Source organism: Mustela lutreola, chromosome 2 (assembly GCF_030435805.1).
Source record: "Mustela lutreola isolate mMusLut2 chromosome 2, mMusLut2.pri, whole genome shotgun sequence".
Taxonomy (NCBI): domain Eukaryota; kingdom Metazoa; phylum Chordata; class Mammalia; order Carnivora; family Mustelidae; genus Mustela; species Mustela lutreola.
The window spans coordinates 9,948,708-9,966,607 of NC_081291.1; the positions used below are offsets into that span (position 1 = coordinate 9,948,708).

Genomic DNA, 17,900 nt, shown 5'->3' on the forward strand with positions numbered 1-17,900 from the left:
AGAAGGAGCGCTGCCCTGGGCAGCAGTGCCAAGCAGACCCCTTTCGGAGATCTGCTCCCTCCACCATCAGGTAGGGGGCCCCCCAGGGGGATGCCAGCCAGGTCCCCGGGGTTTTCTGGGGTGAGTTGAGTCTCACTAGGGGGAAAGTATTACATGTGTTCCTCTAGCACCATCTGCTTCCACAGCTAATTTTAGTCCTTCCCGGGCCTGGGAGGGAGGCTGGGGGTGGAGGGTTGGCTCAGATGGGTCTGGGGGTGGAAGTGGCCCCTCCCGGCCCAGCTAGGGCGGTGGGGCAGGACCTGGATGTGCAGATAACGTGGGCACTGGGAGAGCAGAGGGTGCCAAGATGGCCAGAGTAGTGCCAAGGGCCTGGTGCCTGGCTGAACAATGCCCCCTCTGCCTTCGTGGCTTTTGGGAGCATCGGGCTACATGAAGGGACACTGGAGAGCAGAGTCCACCAACAGTGTGCTCTTGAGACAGAGCTGGGGGGTGCCGGCTGGGGACATGCCCAAGGTTAGGGGCAAGGCCAGCAGGCCCCTTCTTCCCGCCTCTCCTTTTGCCCTGCCCTGGCCCCTGCCTGGGCCTGCCACGGGGACTGTAATTGAGTAATTGGTGGCGGTGGGCGGGCAAGCTGGGGGCACTAATTGTTGCATGTGCAGGATCCTGGGGCCGGCATAGGGCCGAGCCGGGTAATTAGTTGTTTTTAAATAAACGTCGGCGGGCATGCTTTAATTAAGCCTTCTTCCCAGTGAGAGCCTCAGAGATGTAATCACAGAGAGAGACACGCACATAAGACAGAGGAGTCTCGGCTCACCGGGAAGGCAAGTCCTGGTCCCAGGAGGCCACAGCCCTGCATCCCAGGCTCCAGGACCCCTGGCAGGAGGGGGCCTGCTGCCCCAGGTGTTGGGGGTAAGGGGCCAGTCCAGGGACCCCTCAGTGGTGCTGGGAAGTGCGATGACCAAGTTTTCTTCCGGCTCGGTTCCGCTGCGGTCCGGGGCGAGCTGGGGACCGTGGCTCTTCCCCAAGCGGATGGGAGGCGTTTCAGCATTCTCTCTGGCCTCCCAGCTGCCGTTTGCGCAAGGCTTCCGCCCAGCCCCAGCGGCACCTACCTTGGGTGGCCGAAGTGACAAGGACGCCGGTGATGCAGAGGCTCCAGAGCACTGCGGCCAGACGGGCCATGGCGGCAGCCGGGGGCGTGTTCGGGGTGCTCAGTGTCCTGTGCCGGGGGCCTTGCCCCACATCAGCAGGTGGGCACCACGGCCTGGCCCACCAGCCTGGGGGAGAACAGGGAGAGTAAGGCGGGGCAGGCTCCCAGCAGGCCCAGGAGGAGGGGTGTTGGGGCCGGTCCCCTCTCCTCCTGCTGGCGGCTGAGGGCTGCCACCCCATGGTCCCTGACAGAGGCCACTCAAGGTACCTCCCCCAAGCCAGCTGTGGGGACTGAAGCTGCACCCCTCCAGGCCCTCTGTCTTACACTAACTCCCACCCCTGGACGGCAGACAGACCCACCCACTGGGCGCGCTGGACCGAAGAGGACCTCCTGGAAGCTCCTCCTGTGGTCTCACAGCATCCCCCCACCCCGAAATCCCCTCCCCCAGAGCAGGGCCAGCTCACCAGGATATCATGGCTGTGAAGGGCCCACCCGCACCCAGGCAGGCCTCAGACCCTCTAGCATGGGAGATAAAGGCCTTCTGGAAGCTTCTTCTCCATCCCCAAATCCCAACCCTGCCCACTTGTCTCCCTGACCTGGCTTCCTCACCCAGCACTAGTGCTGGGGCGGGGGTGCCCAGGCATCCTGGCCTTGAATGGCAACCTCCCCGACGCCCGCCCCCAGCCCTTGCTTCCTGTCTCTCCAGCTCTGGTAGCTAATTAGAATCCAGCTGGCTGGCGCCACAGATCAGGGACCAGGGACAACTGAGTCCCCTCTTTCCCCTTTGGGGGACTCTCGAGGTAAGCTGGAGACAGGCAGGCGCGGGTAAGGGAGGGGTGTGCGGTCCCCAAGGGGGCCGGAGTGGGGGCTGGCGTTGTGTGCCCTCCCCTGCAGTCCTCCCACACATCTGCCTGTCCCTGGGCCCTGCCGCTCCGCGGGCACAGGGCTCCGTTCTGACCCATTTCCTCCATTCTTGGCCGCTCCTCCCTTCTCCCTTCTGGTCTCCCCTGGATGTGCTCAGAGTTGCAAACCCAGATCTCTGCCCTCAGCTTTATCTGCACCGTGGTTCTCATGGTGGCCCTGGCCCAGTGGCACCAGCCCGGCCATGAACTTCTACAAACATTCTCTGGGGAGGGCCAGCACCCATGTTTTAACCAGCCCTCCAGCGTGTGAACAACCACGTGGCTCTGTCTTCTCTAGCTGCCACCCCAGTTTGTCCCACGGTTTTAATGCCATCGACCAATAAATACCTCCCACAGCTCTTATTTTCTGTTTGGAATCTCTCAGCAGAGTCCCAGGCACTGTTTTTCCCTACCAGATGAAAGCCCCTCCACCAGCACCATCAGCTCCCTGATCCCGTTTCTGCTCAGGCCACTACTGCCTCCTGCTATTCCTTGACCACACCGACCCCTGCCCCAAGGCCTTTGCACTTGCCAGTTTCTCCATATGTATCTTCTGCCCAACAGTCACCCATAAAGCTGATGCCCCTGGGCTCCTTTACACCTTTGCTGAAATATAACTATTCAGGGGCACCTGGGTGGCTCACTCAGTTCAGGTCATGATCCCAGCGTCTGGGATCAAGCCCCCGATGGGCTCCCAGCTCAGCACGGAGTTGGCTTCTCCCTCTCCCTCCCCCCTGCACATGCCTTCGCTACCTCTCTCTGTCCATCACGCTCTCTCTCAAATAAATAAAATATTTTTAAAAAAGTAACTATTTGTTTTTTGCATGGGACGGACCCTGACAGACAGGAATCACGGGACTGCTTTGCTCACAGCTAGCCTCAGCTTCTAGAATAGGCCTGGCACACAGCAATGTATTCGTTGAATCTCAGACCCCAAACCTTGTAATCCATCCCGATTCCTCACCCTTCCCCACCTCTCCCCTTCGTAAGCTCCACCAGCAAGTCCTGATGGCTTTGCCTCCAGAGCACCTTGCCAACCTGCCCACTTGTGGCCCCCATGCCCCCATCTAGGACCGAACCACCACCCTGCCACACCATGCTTGTCTCGGCCTCCCTCCCTCCACGCCTGCCCTCCACTCAGCTTGGGGGGGGTCACTGAATGACGCAGATCCGAGTGTTAACCTTCCCCTCGGCGCTCCCCTGGGGTCTGCATTCCTTACCAGGGCCGCAAGGCCACCGGTGACCTGACACCACCCTGCTCTGTAACCGGCCGGCCTCCTCCAGTTCCTAGGAGGCTCTAGCTTCCTCCCCCTCTCCTCGCCGCCCCCCGACCCCTGGCTTTCCTGGGCTGCTCTCTCTGGCTGGAATGTTCTCCCAGGATCCTCGTACACCTGCTATGGCTTCCCACAGGTCAGCACTCAACTCCAAGGCCACGCCAACAGAGCAACCTACCCCGACCTCCCCAAACGTCCCTGCTGTTCCCACCTACCATCCTGATTTACAGCTTTCAGCCACACCTGAAGTTACCTTTAGGATATCAGCAGGTCTGGGGTCAACCTTCCCTACTAGACCATAAGCTCCTGGAGGGCAGGGACTTGGACAGGTTCTCAAGACACAGAAGTGGGAGGAGCACGCTCCCGCGCAGGACACCCCCTCCCAGGCCTCAGACTCCGCTTGCTGTATGGCAAGGGACAGTGTGGCCAGCATGCCTGGGCCCTCCCACCCCCAGCCTTCAGGAAGCACCCCCTCCTCCTGCCTCGCCCCACAACCCGGACCAGGCATGGCCTGTGGCACTCTGGACTCCGGCTCCTTTTATATTATTTCACAGTCCTATGTTGTGGGGGGCTGGGGCTTCCTCATTGCCCCTTCCCCACCTCAGCTCCCACCCACAGTCAGGCTCAGGAGGGGTGCTGACCCTCCACGAACAGACACAACCCCCCTCCCCGGCTCTCCCCAGGGCTCTCCAACTAGTTAGCGGCTGGTTAATGCTGGCAAGGCTGCCGGATGCCAGGCTCTGGGGGCAGCCAAGCCACAGGGGTCTGGATCCAATTCTGCCATTCACAAGTGGTGTGAACTTGAGCTGGTCCTTCCCCTGCTGCCCAACCTCAGTTCCCTCTGTGCCTCAAACCAGCAGGGTTCTGGTAAGGACAGCAGTCTGCACAAGTGACAGGCCAGCCTGGAACCCATCCGAGGGCACTGTCCGCAGCGTGGTACGAGTCAGGGCCCAGGCAGCATGAGTCTGAGGGCAGTGGCTCTTCTCCCTCCTCCGGGCTGCGCCCGGACCCAGGACACTGCGACCTCAGGTGGAGTCCCCAGGCCTCTTCGCCACCCCCACTCCTTCCCAGCGGTCTAACTGGCCTCCTGGCTGTAGACATCGTCTATCCTGTGATGACTGCCACACTGCAGGGCCAGCCCCGCTTCTCTCCTCACTGTCTACCGTCTACACCTCCCTCAGGTCTCCAAATCACCTTCGGCCTGACCAGACTAAAACAAAGTCCCCACCCAGCATCCCCCCAGGTCCTTGGGCTGCAGCCCCAGGAGTTAAAGTTCGTGGCTCCTCTCTCCCTCTCTCCGACGTCCAGTTTAGGAGTAAGTCCTGGGTCTGCACCTCCGGGTCACACCCGTGTCTGTCTGTCCCCAGTAGCTGCCGTCTCGACAGCCCTGACCTCCCCCCAGCAGCACCCCGCCCTTCTTGCTCCTGTGCTCTGGGCTCCCCACTGGCAGCCAGAGAGGCATTTAAAAAATCATGGTATAATAGATACATAACATAAAATGTGTCATTTTAACCATTCTTATGTGTATTATCCAGTGGCATTAACTGCCTTCTCTGTGCTGGGCCACCCCAATGACGGTCTATTTCCAAAACTCTGTTATCACCCCAGACAGGACTCTGGCCTCAGGAGCAGCCCCCTCCTGTTCCTGTGCCCCCACCCCTGGCAACAACCGGTCTCCCTAGGGACCTCATCTGCATGGAGTCTGCCAGTGCTTACCCCTCCACGGCTGGCTTCCTTCACTCAAGGCCCATCCACACCGTCACCTAGGGCAGCAGCACACCATCCCTCTTCAGGGCCAAGTAATATTCCCCCACGAGGATTGCTGGCATCTTGTTCAGCCATTCATTGTTTGAGGACCCTGAGCTGTTTCCTGGGGGGAGGGGCGCATGCTTTTAAAGACCTCTTGACACTCCGTCCCATCTACGGCCCTGCCATGGCTCCAGCTCCCCCATCTGTGAGGCTACGCAGAATCCCAGCCTATGTCCCTGTCTCTGTGGCCCTTAGATCTCAGCTCAGATGTGCTCTCCTCAGAGATGCGGGGGGCGCTGCCCCCAGACTGTTTCAGCCTCCGCTGTGGTCAGTGCCTGCCTGTCCAGCCCCCCACCGATCCCGGAACCTCCTCTTGGTAAAATGGGGGTACCGCACAGGGCAGCTGCATGACAAGATGAACTCACTCACGTGACACGCAGGGCTGTGGCTGACATGTAGTGACGGCAAAGTGTCCCCCGCAGCAGCTGTCACTACCATCACCACTGATCACGTCACTGCCTTGTGACTCGACTTGCCCCCTTGGGATTTCCTTTGCACCCCCAGGCCCCCAGAAAAATGGACGATCCCAAGCCCATCTCCGGGCACCCAGATACATAGGCATCTTCAGACAAATCTTTACTGAATGAACGTAAGGTGACAGTGCTGGGAGCAGCTGGAGACAGGTGTTTGTGACCTCTGGGCCAAGTCTGACCCATACAGCCCAGGCGCCATCACTTCAGGGGTACAGAGAGTGCTCCCCTCGGGCTACCCCCTGCTCCCTGAAGGCCCATCCCCAGACCAGCTCCCCACAGAAAGCCCCAGGTGCCCCAGAACCTGGCCCCATCTTGGGGCTGGAGTACGAGGAGCCAGGCAGGACCTCTGTCCCCTCCTCTCTCCTCCAGGCCTGCCCCCTGGTGCCCACCTAAGTGGGCACCTAAGTGGGGGGGGCAAGGTCTGATGTGGGCAGATGGCAGTCATACCCTGGGAGGCCTGAGCCTGCCCATTCCTGAGGCCTCGGGAGAGGTGTTATGGATTGAACTGCCCCTCCCCCCAAAGATATGTTGGAGTCCTATTCTCCAGCACCTCAGAATGGGACCTTATTTGGTCTTTAAAAAGGTAATCAGGGACGCCTGGGTGGCTCAGTTGGTTAAGCAGCTGCCTTCGGCTCAGGTCATGATCCCAGCGTCCTGGGATCGAGTCCCACATCGGGCTCCTTGCTCCGCAGGGAGCCTGCTTCTCCCTCTGACTCTGCCTTCCACTCTGTCTGCCTGTGCTTGCTCTCACTCTCTCTCTCTCTCTTACAAATAAATAAATAAAATCTTGAAAAAAAAAAAAAAAAAAAGGTAATCAAGTTAAAATGAGGCCATTAAGGTGACCCCTAGTCCAGTATGAGTGGTGTCTTTATAAAAAGGAGATATTTAGACACAGACAACACACAGGGAAGGCGCTACAGAGGATGGAGGCAGAGGTCGGGCAATGCAGCCACAAGCCAAGGATTGCCAGCGAACCCCCAGAAGCTACGCGACAGGCATGGGGCAGACCCCTCCAGAGCCTCCAGAAGGAACCAGCCCCACCCACACTCTGACCTTGGAATTCTGGCCTCCGGAACTAGGACAGTGAGTTTCTGTTATTAAAGCCGTCCAGTCTGGGGTACTTTCTCACAGCAGCCCTAGCAAACTCACATGGGGGTTCAGGACAAACGGTGGGCCGGGAGGCAGAGATGGGGACAGGGCGGAGCTGCAAACCTTGGGAGCCTCACACAGACTATGGCACTGGGAGGCCTGCTGGAGCTCTAGTCCTGGAAGCTCCCGTGGCACCAGGGGCAGTGGCTGACACCTCGGTGCCCATCACAAGCACTGCAAACACATAGTTCATTTAACCCAGAGGAACTTGGTACGTGGGGCTGGGGGAGGGGGCACAGGGATGGGGGAGAGGCACACACCTACATCTAACAGAGGAGGAATATGAGGACCCAGGGGCATCAAAGTGATGAGGGGACTTTGAACCCAGGCAGCCTGGCCCCGCAGGTTGGGCTGGGGAGCCCCTGGTGGCCGGGAGAGTCCCCTCCTCCAGCCAACCCCACCGCTGTGTGTGTGACAGCAGCGCCGGAGCTGGGCACACCCAGCGCCACTGCCCCCACAGGGCCAGATGAACCCGCACCTGCGTCTGTTCCCACCTCAAGCCTCAGTAGACTTGGGTGACCCTAACTGAATGCCTGGAAAATCGGGCTTACTGCCTCCCCATGGAGGGGGACTAGAGCCCAGGCATGTCCAACCCCCAGGTCATGTGGACAGTCCACCAGCCCCACCCACACCCGCCTCTGTTTGCTCCTGAGCCCCATGTCAGTGTCAAGTTAAGGGGGCATGTAGCACGGGCCCTGGGGGCGGGTAACATGGCCCAGGCTCTGTCCTCAGGTGCCCTTAAATGGGGCCAGGGTAGGTGACAGGAGGAGAACCAGCTGCTGGAGGAGAGAGGGCGCCTCCAGTCTGCCCTAGAGTGCAGTTGCCATGGCAACTCTCTGCACGAGTGGGTGGGAGTCTGAATGCCTGGGGGGGCGGGCACCAGCAGAGGGGGCTCTGGGCCCCTCACAGCGGAGCCCCACCACACAAGTCTCCTGCTTCTGGCCCCAAAACTAGCAGCCTGAGAGACCAGTGCCACAAGCCTGCCTCCTCCAGGAAGCCCTCACGAAATGGCAGAGTAAGGAAGCAGCTGGCCAGGGCACCTGGGTAGCTCAGTAGGTTAAGCGACTGCTTTCAGCTCAGGTCACGATCCCAGGGTCCTGGGATGGAGCCCCATGTCGGGTTCTCTGCTCAGCAGGGAGCCTGCTTCTCCCTCTCCCTCTGCCTGCCACTCCCCTGCTTGTGTGCTCTCTCTCCCTCTGTCTCTGTCAAATAAATAAATAAAATCTTAAAAGAAAGTTAAAAAAAAAAAAAAGATGCAGCAGGTCCTGGGGAAAGGGCCTCCCAGGTCTGAATCTGCTTTGTGGCCTCGGGCTTAGCTCTTGGCCGTTCTCAAGTCTGTTTCGCCGCCTCGCCTCAGGGACGAACATACAAACCTCACAGAGGTGGAAGGAGAGCCTGGGCAGTGCCCTGCGCGCAGCCCTCCTCTGCGAAGGGCCCTGCGGGCTCAGAGACCACAGAGTCCTCCCCAGACCTTCCACTCCAGCCCCACCTCCTGCAGCGGGCAGCCCAGTCCTCCCAAGTGCCCCCTCTGGACCCCTCTCTCCTTCTCACCCTCATATCAAACCACGGCAGCTCCTGCAGCCCCTCCTGCCGAATCTGCTCACCTCCCACTCCCTCCCTGGTCCAGCACCATCACCTGCCCCCTGGTCAGACCCGGCGCTCCCTCAAGTCTCCAGCCCTTGCTGCCCACAGCCTGATCGTCCCAGAGCAGCCAGAGGGTGCCAGTGAGCATCCGGGTCAGGGCACAGCCCTCCTCTGCTGGGAACCTTCTGAGACTCCCACCTCACTCAGAGCAAAAGCCCATGTCCTCCTGGGGCCCATTCCGCCAGGTACGCTCTGCCCCATTCCTGCCCTCAGCTCCTCCCACTCTCCTCCTTGCTCACTCACTCAGCCCCGGTTCCTAGAGGAAACCATCAGGCACCTGATGGTCCCATCTCAGGGCCTTTGCACAGGTGGTTCCCTCCTCCCCAGATCCCCACACCGCTTCTCCCTTGTCTCCCCAAGGCACCACCTGCTCAGGGAGGCCCTGCTGCTCCTAGCACTCCTCCATCCTATCCTGGCTTTTTTTCTGCATGGCACCCATTACTGGCATGCCAGCCATGATTTTACTATCTGCTATCTTCCTCCCACCACATGTCAGTGCCACAGGGTGGGGCTTGTCTGATTTGTCCGCTTTAAAAGGTCACTCCGGCTGCCCAGTGGCACTGGACCACAGTGGGGTGGGAGCCATTCGAAGCAGCCGCTTTCTGCTGAGGCCTCCTCCCTGGTCTCCCCCATCCATCTGCCTCTCCCACCCCATGTGCTCTCCATCCAGCCCAAGTGATCTTTGTAAAATGAAAACCCAACCCTGTCCCTTCCCGCCTACCACCCTCCATGGCTCCCTATTGTCTCAGATGCCCTAGCATGGCATCTCAGTCTCTGGCCACCTGGTCAATCCCGTCTCTACACTAGCTTCCTAAGGTGCCCCCAACCCAACACACTTCTCCCTCTCCCATAAACACAGTGCCAGGATGCCTGTCTCTGCCCCCTCTCCTCCTTCAAAAGGTTCTGCCCCCAGGACTGCCTGTGTTGGCTGGTCTCTCCTATGCCCACACTCATGACACACTGAGCCTCCACATTTGCCCTCCTAACTGGCTTTGGGCTGTGCTGTTGAACGTCTATCTTTCCCACCAGCTGGGGACCTCTCAGGGTAAGTTCCATCACAGGTCAGTATGGCTCTCTCTTGCGTGTCCAGTCCTGGGCAAGAACAAGCACTTATTAATTTGTTTAATGAACAGAGACAAAACAGACCCAGAGAACAGGTCATCTATTCAGTGCATAGTTACATAGTTCCCACTGGGTCACAAGCGTTTTAGAAGAAAATACGCCTGAAGGGGAGGGGGGTTGTGGGGGCCTATCTGTGGGTACAAATGTAAATAGGGTACTCAGGGAACACCTCTCCCAGAGGGAAACATTTTAACAGAAGTGTCAAGGCGGTGAGCCATCTAGGTACCTGGCGGGGAAAACCTCCCGGGCAGCAGGAACAGCACGTGCAAAGGCCCCGAGGTAGGATCTGCTGGAGCACGGCTGTAGCCCAGTGAGCAAGGGGGTGAGTGGGGGGAAGAGGTGAGGGCAAGTGGCGATTAAAGGACAGAGCTAGCAGGGCCTTGTGAGTCGAGGGTAGGACACAGGCTTTTTCTCCAAGTGAGGTGGGAGCCAAGGAGGGGCTCTTCTGAGCAGAGGAGGGGCGTAGCCTAAATCAGGTCAAAGACTCTTTCTGCTGCCAAAGGAGATTAGACTGGGAGGAGGTGGGGGGCTGCTGAGAGCAGTGGGTGAACCCCACCCTCACCCCTTTTTTCTTCCTGTCCATTCAGCCATCAAAGCCAGAATCCTGCCATGTAGCCCATGCTTCCTTTCTTCACCCTCCTACCAATCACCCAGCAAACCATGTCAACTCTCCTGTCCTCAGAACCCCCACACCAGCCCATCTCTAATGTCTCAAGGCCCTTTCCAGAGCCTTCACTTTGACAGCTCCCAGAGGCCCCCTCTTCCCACTGGCTTCTTGGCCCCCCTTCTTCCCTCTGGGGTTCTCCCCTCAGGAGCCAGAAAACTCATGCTGAATATTCCCATCCTGTCTGGTGGGCCTTGACTCCTCCATAGGCTTTCCCAGCCCCATGGACACACCTCATGGCACAAACTCAATCCTTCTGTCCCCATGACCAGCCTCCAGCCTCCTTTCTACATGGCTGCCCATAAAACCTCTTACCTTTTCCCCTTTGAGCCACCACTTTCTTTCTGAACTAAGGCAGGCCTCTCCTCACACACTCTCTCCCCACTCCACTTTATCCTTCCTTTCCCCTCCAGGCTGCAGCTGGGAGGCCCCCTCCCCCAGGAAGCCCCCCTGACTTACAGCCTGGCCAAGTGCCTCCACTAAGCTCCTCACCACAGGGAGCTGGCACTATGGAGGCCTATGGTGCATTTGCACTGCGTATTGTTCACTGCCCATCCGCGAGCCTTGCACTTCGAGCATGACAGAGCACAGCTGAAAGAAGTGGTAGGAGCCATGGCCCAAGGCAGAGTGTGGGAGGTGGCAGGAGTCTCCGGGCCTCCAGATGCTGGCAGTGAAGGGGCAGGGTGGCGGATACAGAGACCAGAGGGAGGTGGAGGTGATGTCCAGCAGGGCAAGAGGGAAGAGTCCCAGGGTCCTACGTTCAAATCCCAACTCTGCCCACTTTGGGCTGTGTTCTTCCTCTGAACTGTCTCTCCCCCGGGGTGGCTACAAGGCTTGGAAGTAATAGATGGTGACCCCACATATCCTTTCTAGAGCACCATGGTACTAGACACTGATCTAGGAGCTGGACAGACATCCGCGGATGAGTCCGACACAAACGGCACTAAAAAAGCCAATTCTATGATGTACTAGTTTTGTGGAGGAACAGGGGCTCTGGTGTGTGTGTGTACAATTTAAAATAGGGTGATCTAGAATGACCAGACACTTCAGCAAAGCCCCACAAAGGTAAGGAAGGAGCCATACAGGTGGTCAAGGAAGAGAAAAGAGTTCTTGTCAGCAGGCACAGCCCATGCAGTGGTCCTGGGGCTGAGTCACCCCCAGGGTGACTGGGGGAGTGAGTATGGGGAAATGGGAAGTAGTGAGGGCAGGGAGGTGACAGGGACAGACTGTACCAGACTTGCCATGTCCTTAAGTGCACAAGCGTGGCCCAACAGGGCTGTTCTTCTGCTGAGGAGGGTGCACCCAGAGGTGCCCCAACTTCCACCACAAGGGCACCTGGGGGGCGCTCTGGGGCAGAAGCGTCCACCAGGGGCCCAGTGACTGACTGTTTTTGCACAGCCAGGAGCCTAAGAGAGCCCTTGCCACTTCGGGAAGGTTGTGAAGAGGCAGAGGGGGAATACGCATGAGGGCAGCTAGGCCAGCTTCCCAACTCCGGGAGTGACCATCCGGCTCTTCACAGAGAAAGTCGGCCGACCCCTGTCCTGAGTGGCGGTCTTCCTCAGCGAGGGACCATTTTGTTCTCTACCCCAGTCTGTTTGCCAATGTTTCGGACTCATTTAGGTGTCTCAGCAGGGGGGGTGGGCACGAGGGATGCTACTAGTATTTAGAGGGCACAGACTACGAACGCTGCCCGAAGTCCCAGGATGCCCGGGACAGTCATCACAAAGAACAGCCGGCTCGATACCAGACTGCCATGTCTGCGAGAGCCCAGCCCAGAGAGCCGGCCCTCGGCCCCGGGCTGCCCACACCTCCTCTCCGGCGGCCGGACACAGGCACCCGCTCGGCTTCCTGGCTTGCCCCCTCCCGACTTCCAGGGCATTTTGAGTGTCTGAGGGAGGGGCCCTGGCTATTCTTAACTTTGGGGGGCAGGGCTATTTTTAGTCTCAGTGTCTATTTACTGAAATTTTTATCTTCCCCCAGTTTTGGAGTTCGAGGTGGGAAAGCAGAGAGCTTCAGCTCCACTGCTTCGCCAGGGCCCACGCAGACTGAAGCATGAGGGTCTCGCCCCACAAGCGAGACTGAGACAGTGCCCCAGGAGGAGGGGCTGCTCAGGCCTTGACCCTGGGTTTCCCATCCCCTGCATGAGCAGAGGGTGCCTCCAGTTTCCCACCCCAGGCTCTAAACCCCACAGCACACACACAGCTATGCACACACAGCAGCTCACACACAGCTCCGGGGCAGGTGGGCCATACAGGTACCTGTACCCACAGGACACCCACGGGGCCACCTCACAGAGAGTACTCACAGGTGGGCACAGCAGACAGGTGCAGAGCTGGCCTGATCAGACGCCCAGTGGCAGCTCTCAGTCCCCCCAGAGGGGCAGGGTGGACGGGGAGTCCTTGCCATGCACAGCCAGAGGACTCACCTGGGAGTCTCCAGTCCTTCGACAGACCCCCTCCCACACACTCAGTGAAGACTGCTTGAACACCTACTGTGGGCCAGGTATGAGTCTAGGCATCTTGGATCCAAAAGCAAACGGAGTAACAAACTCCCTGAGCACTTGGACTCTGGCTGGGGAGACAAATGATAAATAAGCAGCCACAATAAATCAAGAAACTACAGTGTGAGAAAAGCCAATCATGCTAGGAAGTCAGGAGGTAAGTGGGGGGCTGCATGGGTTAAAGGTTACTGGGGGGCAGGGTGACATCTGAATTGGGTGAAGGAGCAAAAGCCTTACAGATGTCTGGGTGAGAGTCCCAGATGGAAGAACAGGCAGTACAAAGGCCCTGGGGTAGAATCGTGCTTAGAATGTTGATGAAGCCACAAGGAAAGCGGGAGTGAAGGGGATGAAGTGATGGGGAGGATCACACAGGACCAAACCCCAAGACACCCCATGGCCTGGTCTGTGCTGGCGCCTGGACAGGCGGGCTGCTACCTTCCAACTCTGAGGCCGCCCTCCCACCCGCAATTGGGACCCTGGCCACTCCAGAAAGGAGACATAAGCTTTCTCCCTGGCTCCTGTGACACAAGCCTCTTGACTGAAATTGCTATGTGTGGCCAGACTATGAGTTCCAAGAGGACAGGACCAAGGCACTGTCCCTACAGCACTGTTAAGCACAGCACCTGTAGAGAAGGCATGTGCTCACAGACTACATGAAGAGGTGCACGGGCCTTGGCCCGAGAAGCCCCATGTATGCACCCCTGGGTGCACGGCTACAGGTGCACCTAAGATGCAGACCCCGCTCCCGTGCAGAGCTGCAGACACACACGGTTCTCCACCAAACTCATGGCACCAGCTCTGAAGAGACCCCTACCAACATGGGGCTAGCCCAATGACACGGGGTCACATACAGGCTTCACCAGGTCCCCATCCCAATCACACACAGAGCACACACAGACATCTGACAGAGGGCTAGCTTCCAGGGGTTGGGAGACACACCCCCCCCCCACCATGGCTCTGTTCAGCAGCAGCCTCCCATCCTGGGACCCTGCTTTCCCCTTTCTCGGGGGTGGCCAAGACCCAGCCCAGGCACCTCCTCCAGGGTCACTGCAGCCAGGTCTGGTTCCAGACTCAGGGAACCCCTCCCGCCTCCCAAAGAGGGGTCTGGAAGAGGGGAAGTGTCTGGCGTCTGGAAATCGGATCCTCGAGAGGAGCCCACACAGAAACCAGAGACTTGTCCTTGGCCACACAGATGGCTGGAGAGGTAGCGGGGAGCAGAGACCTGGAGCTCTACCTCCCCACGCCAGGCCAGGGCAGGAGAGGGCGGGGGGGGGGGGGGATGCACTGCAGGGATCTCACTTCTCCTCCTTCCCATCAGGGGTACCCACTCTAGCAGAGCAAGCACAACCTCCTGGGATCAGCAACCCCCCACCAGATGCCCATGCTGGGGCTGAAGCACTTCATGCTCACCCACCAGCTGGGGGTTTGGGGAGGGACCATAGGGAAGCTGCAAACTCCAGATGCAGGTGGCTCTCACAAGTGGAGGTACCGGGTGTCCGGAGTCCAGACCAGCCAGGGAGCCCACCAGCCCCTCCCCCACATATCTGGAGGGTTCTCCTAGGCCCCCCAGGAGAAGGGACTCCCCAGAGCACACTGGGAATAGAAACAGGACTTCATGAGTCTCCCTTCCACCTCCTCCCTACAGGCACCAGGGCCCAGGTAGGCTTGCTCCCCAGCTCCCCACTCCCTAACCCTGGGGAGCCTCAGAGTCCAAGATCAGGCATTAGCAGCTCCCCAGGAGTGGAGGCTGGGATGGGTGCCCTGCAGAGGGATGGCCTAGTGGGGTATTAGAGGGCAGAAGCAACAAGCATGGGGCAGGCTAAGGCCCTGTGGGAGGTCACTGGGGAGAGGAGGAAGGTGGCCATACCAGCAGCAGGGCTGGCACTCACATGTGAGCGCACACGTATGTGGCTCAGTGCATGGGTGCCACTGCCGCCAGCCAGGGATCGAATTAGTTCCCTTTTCCGTTTTCCAGATGATTTTTCATCTCTGTAATTAATGGGCAAGTCAGTTCTGAACGGCATGGCAGGCAAATTGCTAGTTAGGAAAATCATGGATAATTTTCTCGATATGATAATGAAGGTTGTATTCCTTCTCTTATTCTCCCTGTTTTCATCCTACTTTTAAGTAATAAATTTGGCATTAGTGGGTGGGGAGAGGGGAGGAAGGAGAAGTCACCTGCCCCCACAGCTGGGGCCTGACCCAGGCCCACCCGGAGTCCTGAGCCCCTGGCCATGGGGCAGACAGAGAGGATGAGAGATGGGATCCTCCATGGGCCACCCGAACACCCCAAATGATCAATTCAGGGTGTCAGGGCCTAGAAGAGCCAGTTGGAGGGCAGGGAGCCCCCAAGCTGTTAGCTAGGCTGAAGAGGTTGAGTCTAGGGTCAGGTTACAAGCTCTTGCCGGCCCCTGGGGTGCTGGCAAGAAGAGCAGAGACCAACAGCCTCTCTCCAAGAAGCAAGAAGCATCGAGGTCAACAGGCCTAGAGCAGACATTACCCTTAATGTCCCCCACACCTGTCCCCACACTGTCCAAAACCTTCTCTGTGGTGACTCCTGTAGCAGCTAAGGGACCAGAGCAAGCAGAAAAGGGAGAGAGAGAAAGAAAAACAGACAGAGAAAGGCGGAGAGGCGACCAGCCATCTTGGCAGCCATTTTGAACCCCTCCCCCTGCTCCCCCAGGCACACCACATGTTTGGATGTGGGCAGACAAACCCAGACTCTGGGTCCTGTAGAAGCCAAGAAGAAAGGGGGCCCTGCCTCAAGACTGGGACGGAGGGACACCCCCGTCGCTGCCAAGGCCAGGGAGGATGGAGGGGGGCGGTGGTCATGGCCCAGGAACGAAGATTGAGGTGCTGGACAAGGATTGGGCTGGGTGCTGACCTAGCCTGGACGGGCAGGGACTGGGCTGTGCGAGCAGGGTGCTGTCTTCACATGGGTGCCAGGGGTGCAGTGGGCCAATGCCTGCGGGGGCATTTTCTGGCCGAGCCTGGAGCACCCACAGCACTGGAGCACCCACAGCACTCTCCACCTTCTCCTGGTCCGGACTTCTGTCCCGGGACCCTCAGAGGCGAGGATGACAGCCGAAACCCCATAGCTCTACCCAATGAACACCTGGGGGAGAGGAAGGGCTGTCCCCCTCAAAGCCCGGATCCGGGTGGATCAAACCCAACAGCTACCCATGCTTAACCAGGTACCACGGAGAAAGAGAGAAGATGCCGCCGCACACCTCCTGACAGCGCTGGCCCCGGGCTGCAGCTGGCCGGCCGGACACCCAAACAGACCCCTCCCCATCCACCGCGTCTCTGCCTCCGGGAGAAAAACAATCCCCGGCCCAGCATCCTGCGGTGCCAGCCCCCGACACATCTCCTCCGGGGGCCGGGGCCCGCGAGCGGCGCGCACACGCACCCTCTCCGCTCACACCCAGACACCTACACAAACAGGGCGCCAAGCACCCGCGCGCACACGCACCGGGGACACGCAGGCACCGCCGCGCCGCTTCCCCACAAAGGCTGGCGCGCGCGCGGGCACACGCAGCCACGCGCGGGCACACTCACGGTCCCCTCCCCCCGCCGGCACCCCGCGGCCGTCCATCCACACCCCCGCGTCCCCAGCGCTCCGTGGGGGCCGTCCCTCTTGACCCCCAAGCGAGTGGGTATGAAGTGCAGGCCGCCCCTGACTCCCCTCCAGCTCAGGTGCGGGGAGTCCGCGGCTCCAATATCCCCTCCCCCTTCGCGGCCCGGACAGGCCTCGGCTCCCGTCCTTCCCCCCCAGCCGCCTCGGCCCGCACACCTGGCCCAGGTGCTGCTGCGTCCCCCTCATCCTGGGCCCGCAGACACTCACCTGTCCAGCGCCGCTCTGGGGTCGGCCCTGCGCGTGTCTCCTGCGGCTCCGCGAACCCCGGCCCCCCGCCCGGCACATCTCCCGGAACCGGGGCGGGGGGGAAAAGGGTGAGGGGTGGCGGGGCGAGGGCGGCCTCCGTGTCCCCTCCTTCCCCCAGCCCAGCACCGCCGCCACTAGCCAAAAAATTAAAAAAAAAAAATTAATAAAAAAGCGGATTACACAGCTCCAGAGGCGGCCCCCTCGCGGCAGCGGAGGCTCGGGGTTGGGGGCGAACGGGTCCGCGCCCCTCCCGGGGAGGGAGGCGGCGGAGGCGGCGGGGCGGGGGCGGCGTCAGAGCTCAGGGGGCTGGGGCGAGGCGGAGCCCCCTGAGGCGGCGCCGACAGCGGCCCGCATCTCCCCCGCAGCTCCGCGGCCCCGACGGAGGCGGCACGTGTGCGCCCAGGCGACTTCCCAGCCCCCTCCGACGGCGGCGGCGGCGGCCGAGGGGTTAACGGGCCAGCCGGGGCGCCCCTGCAGCCCCCCGCCGCCCAGCGGCGCCGCTCCGGGGCCCGCGCGGCCCCATCCGCCGGGGCCTCCTCGGCAGACGGCGGGGCGGAGGCGCCGCAGCGCCAACAGCTCCCGCGCCGACGGCTCGGGCTCCCCGCAGTGGCCGCGGGGGGCTCGGGTTGGGGGCGGGCGGCGCGGAGCTGGGGGGGGCGCGGCTGGAGGCGGGCGCGGCGGCGTCGCGCCCCCGGGGCGGCCGGAGGGGGGGGGGCGCCGGGCCGGGCCCGTGGGCACCGCAGGACGCGCGGACCGAGCCGGCGCCGGGCACCAGCAATGACAAGCCGCCTGCTCGCCCCTCTCCCCGACGCACCCGCTCCGGGAGGGGGGCGGCGGGCACGCGCAAAACCCGGCCCGGAGCCGCCGCCGAAGATCGGCCGCCGCAACCAACCGGAGCGCACCGGGGGCCGACCCAAAAACCCGGACTGGATTTTTCTTCCCTCAGCTTCCTCCAACCCCTCTGGAAAAGCCAAGAGAGGGAAGGCGACGTGCTGGGTCGCTGCGTCGGAACTGGGAGTGGGGGAAGGGAGACGGGCGCAAGGAAGACCCGGAGAGGATTTCGCCAGCAGTTAAGTAAAGGAAAGGCGCCAATCCGGGCGAAGGGAGAAATGGAGGAGCTCTGGAAGGGGTATGCAAAACCCGGATTGGATTAGACAAAGATGGGAGGGGGAGGCGGCGGGTAGCTGCGACAGGGCCAAATGCACCCGGGGCACGCAAATTTGGGGCCGGACTCATCCTCGGGAGACGGAGTAATGCGTCATGCCTAATGCAGTGGGAGTAAGCAAGACCTGGCCTAGAATTCGCAGACCTGGGCTCGCAGGGGGCTTCAGGA

At 60.4% G+C, this 17,900-nt stretch overlaps 1 protein-coding gene across 4 annotated transcripts in view; it reads right to left on the reverse strand.

Moving 5' to 3' along the window:
• Window positions 1-17,002, reverse strand: part of ADGRL1 (adhesion G protein-coupled receptor L1) — a 42,794-nt gene extending 25,792 nt beyond the window's left edge. For 3 of the 4 annotated variants that reach the window (XM_059160217.1, XM_059160216.1, XM_059160215.1), the window contains exons 1-2: window positions 16,529-17,000; window positions 1,110-1,274 (exon numbers count right to left, since the gene is read on the reverse strand). In XM_059160217.1, the coding sequence (XP_059016200.1) occupies window positions 1,110-1,179 (70 nt within the window). In that variant the 5' untranslated portion in view covers window positions 1,180-1,274; window positions 16,529-17,000. Of the gene's footprint in view, window positions 1-1,109; window positions 1,275-16,528 lie in introns of all 4 variants that reach the window. The other variant, XM_059160218.1, reaches the window with a different exon arrangement.
• Between the last annotated feature and the right edge of the window lie 898 nt (window positions 17,003-17,900).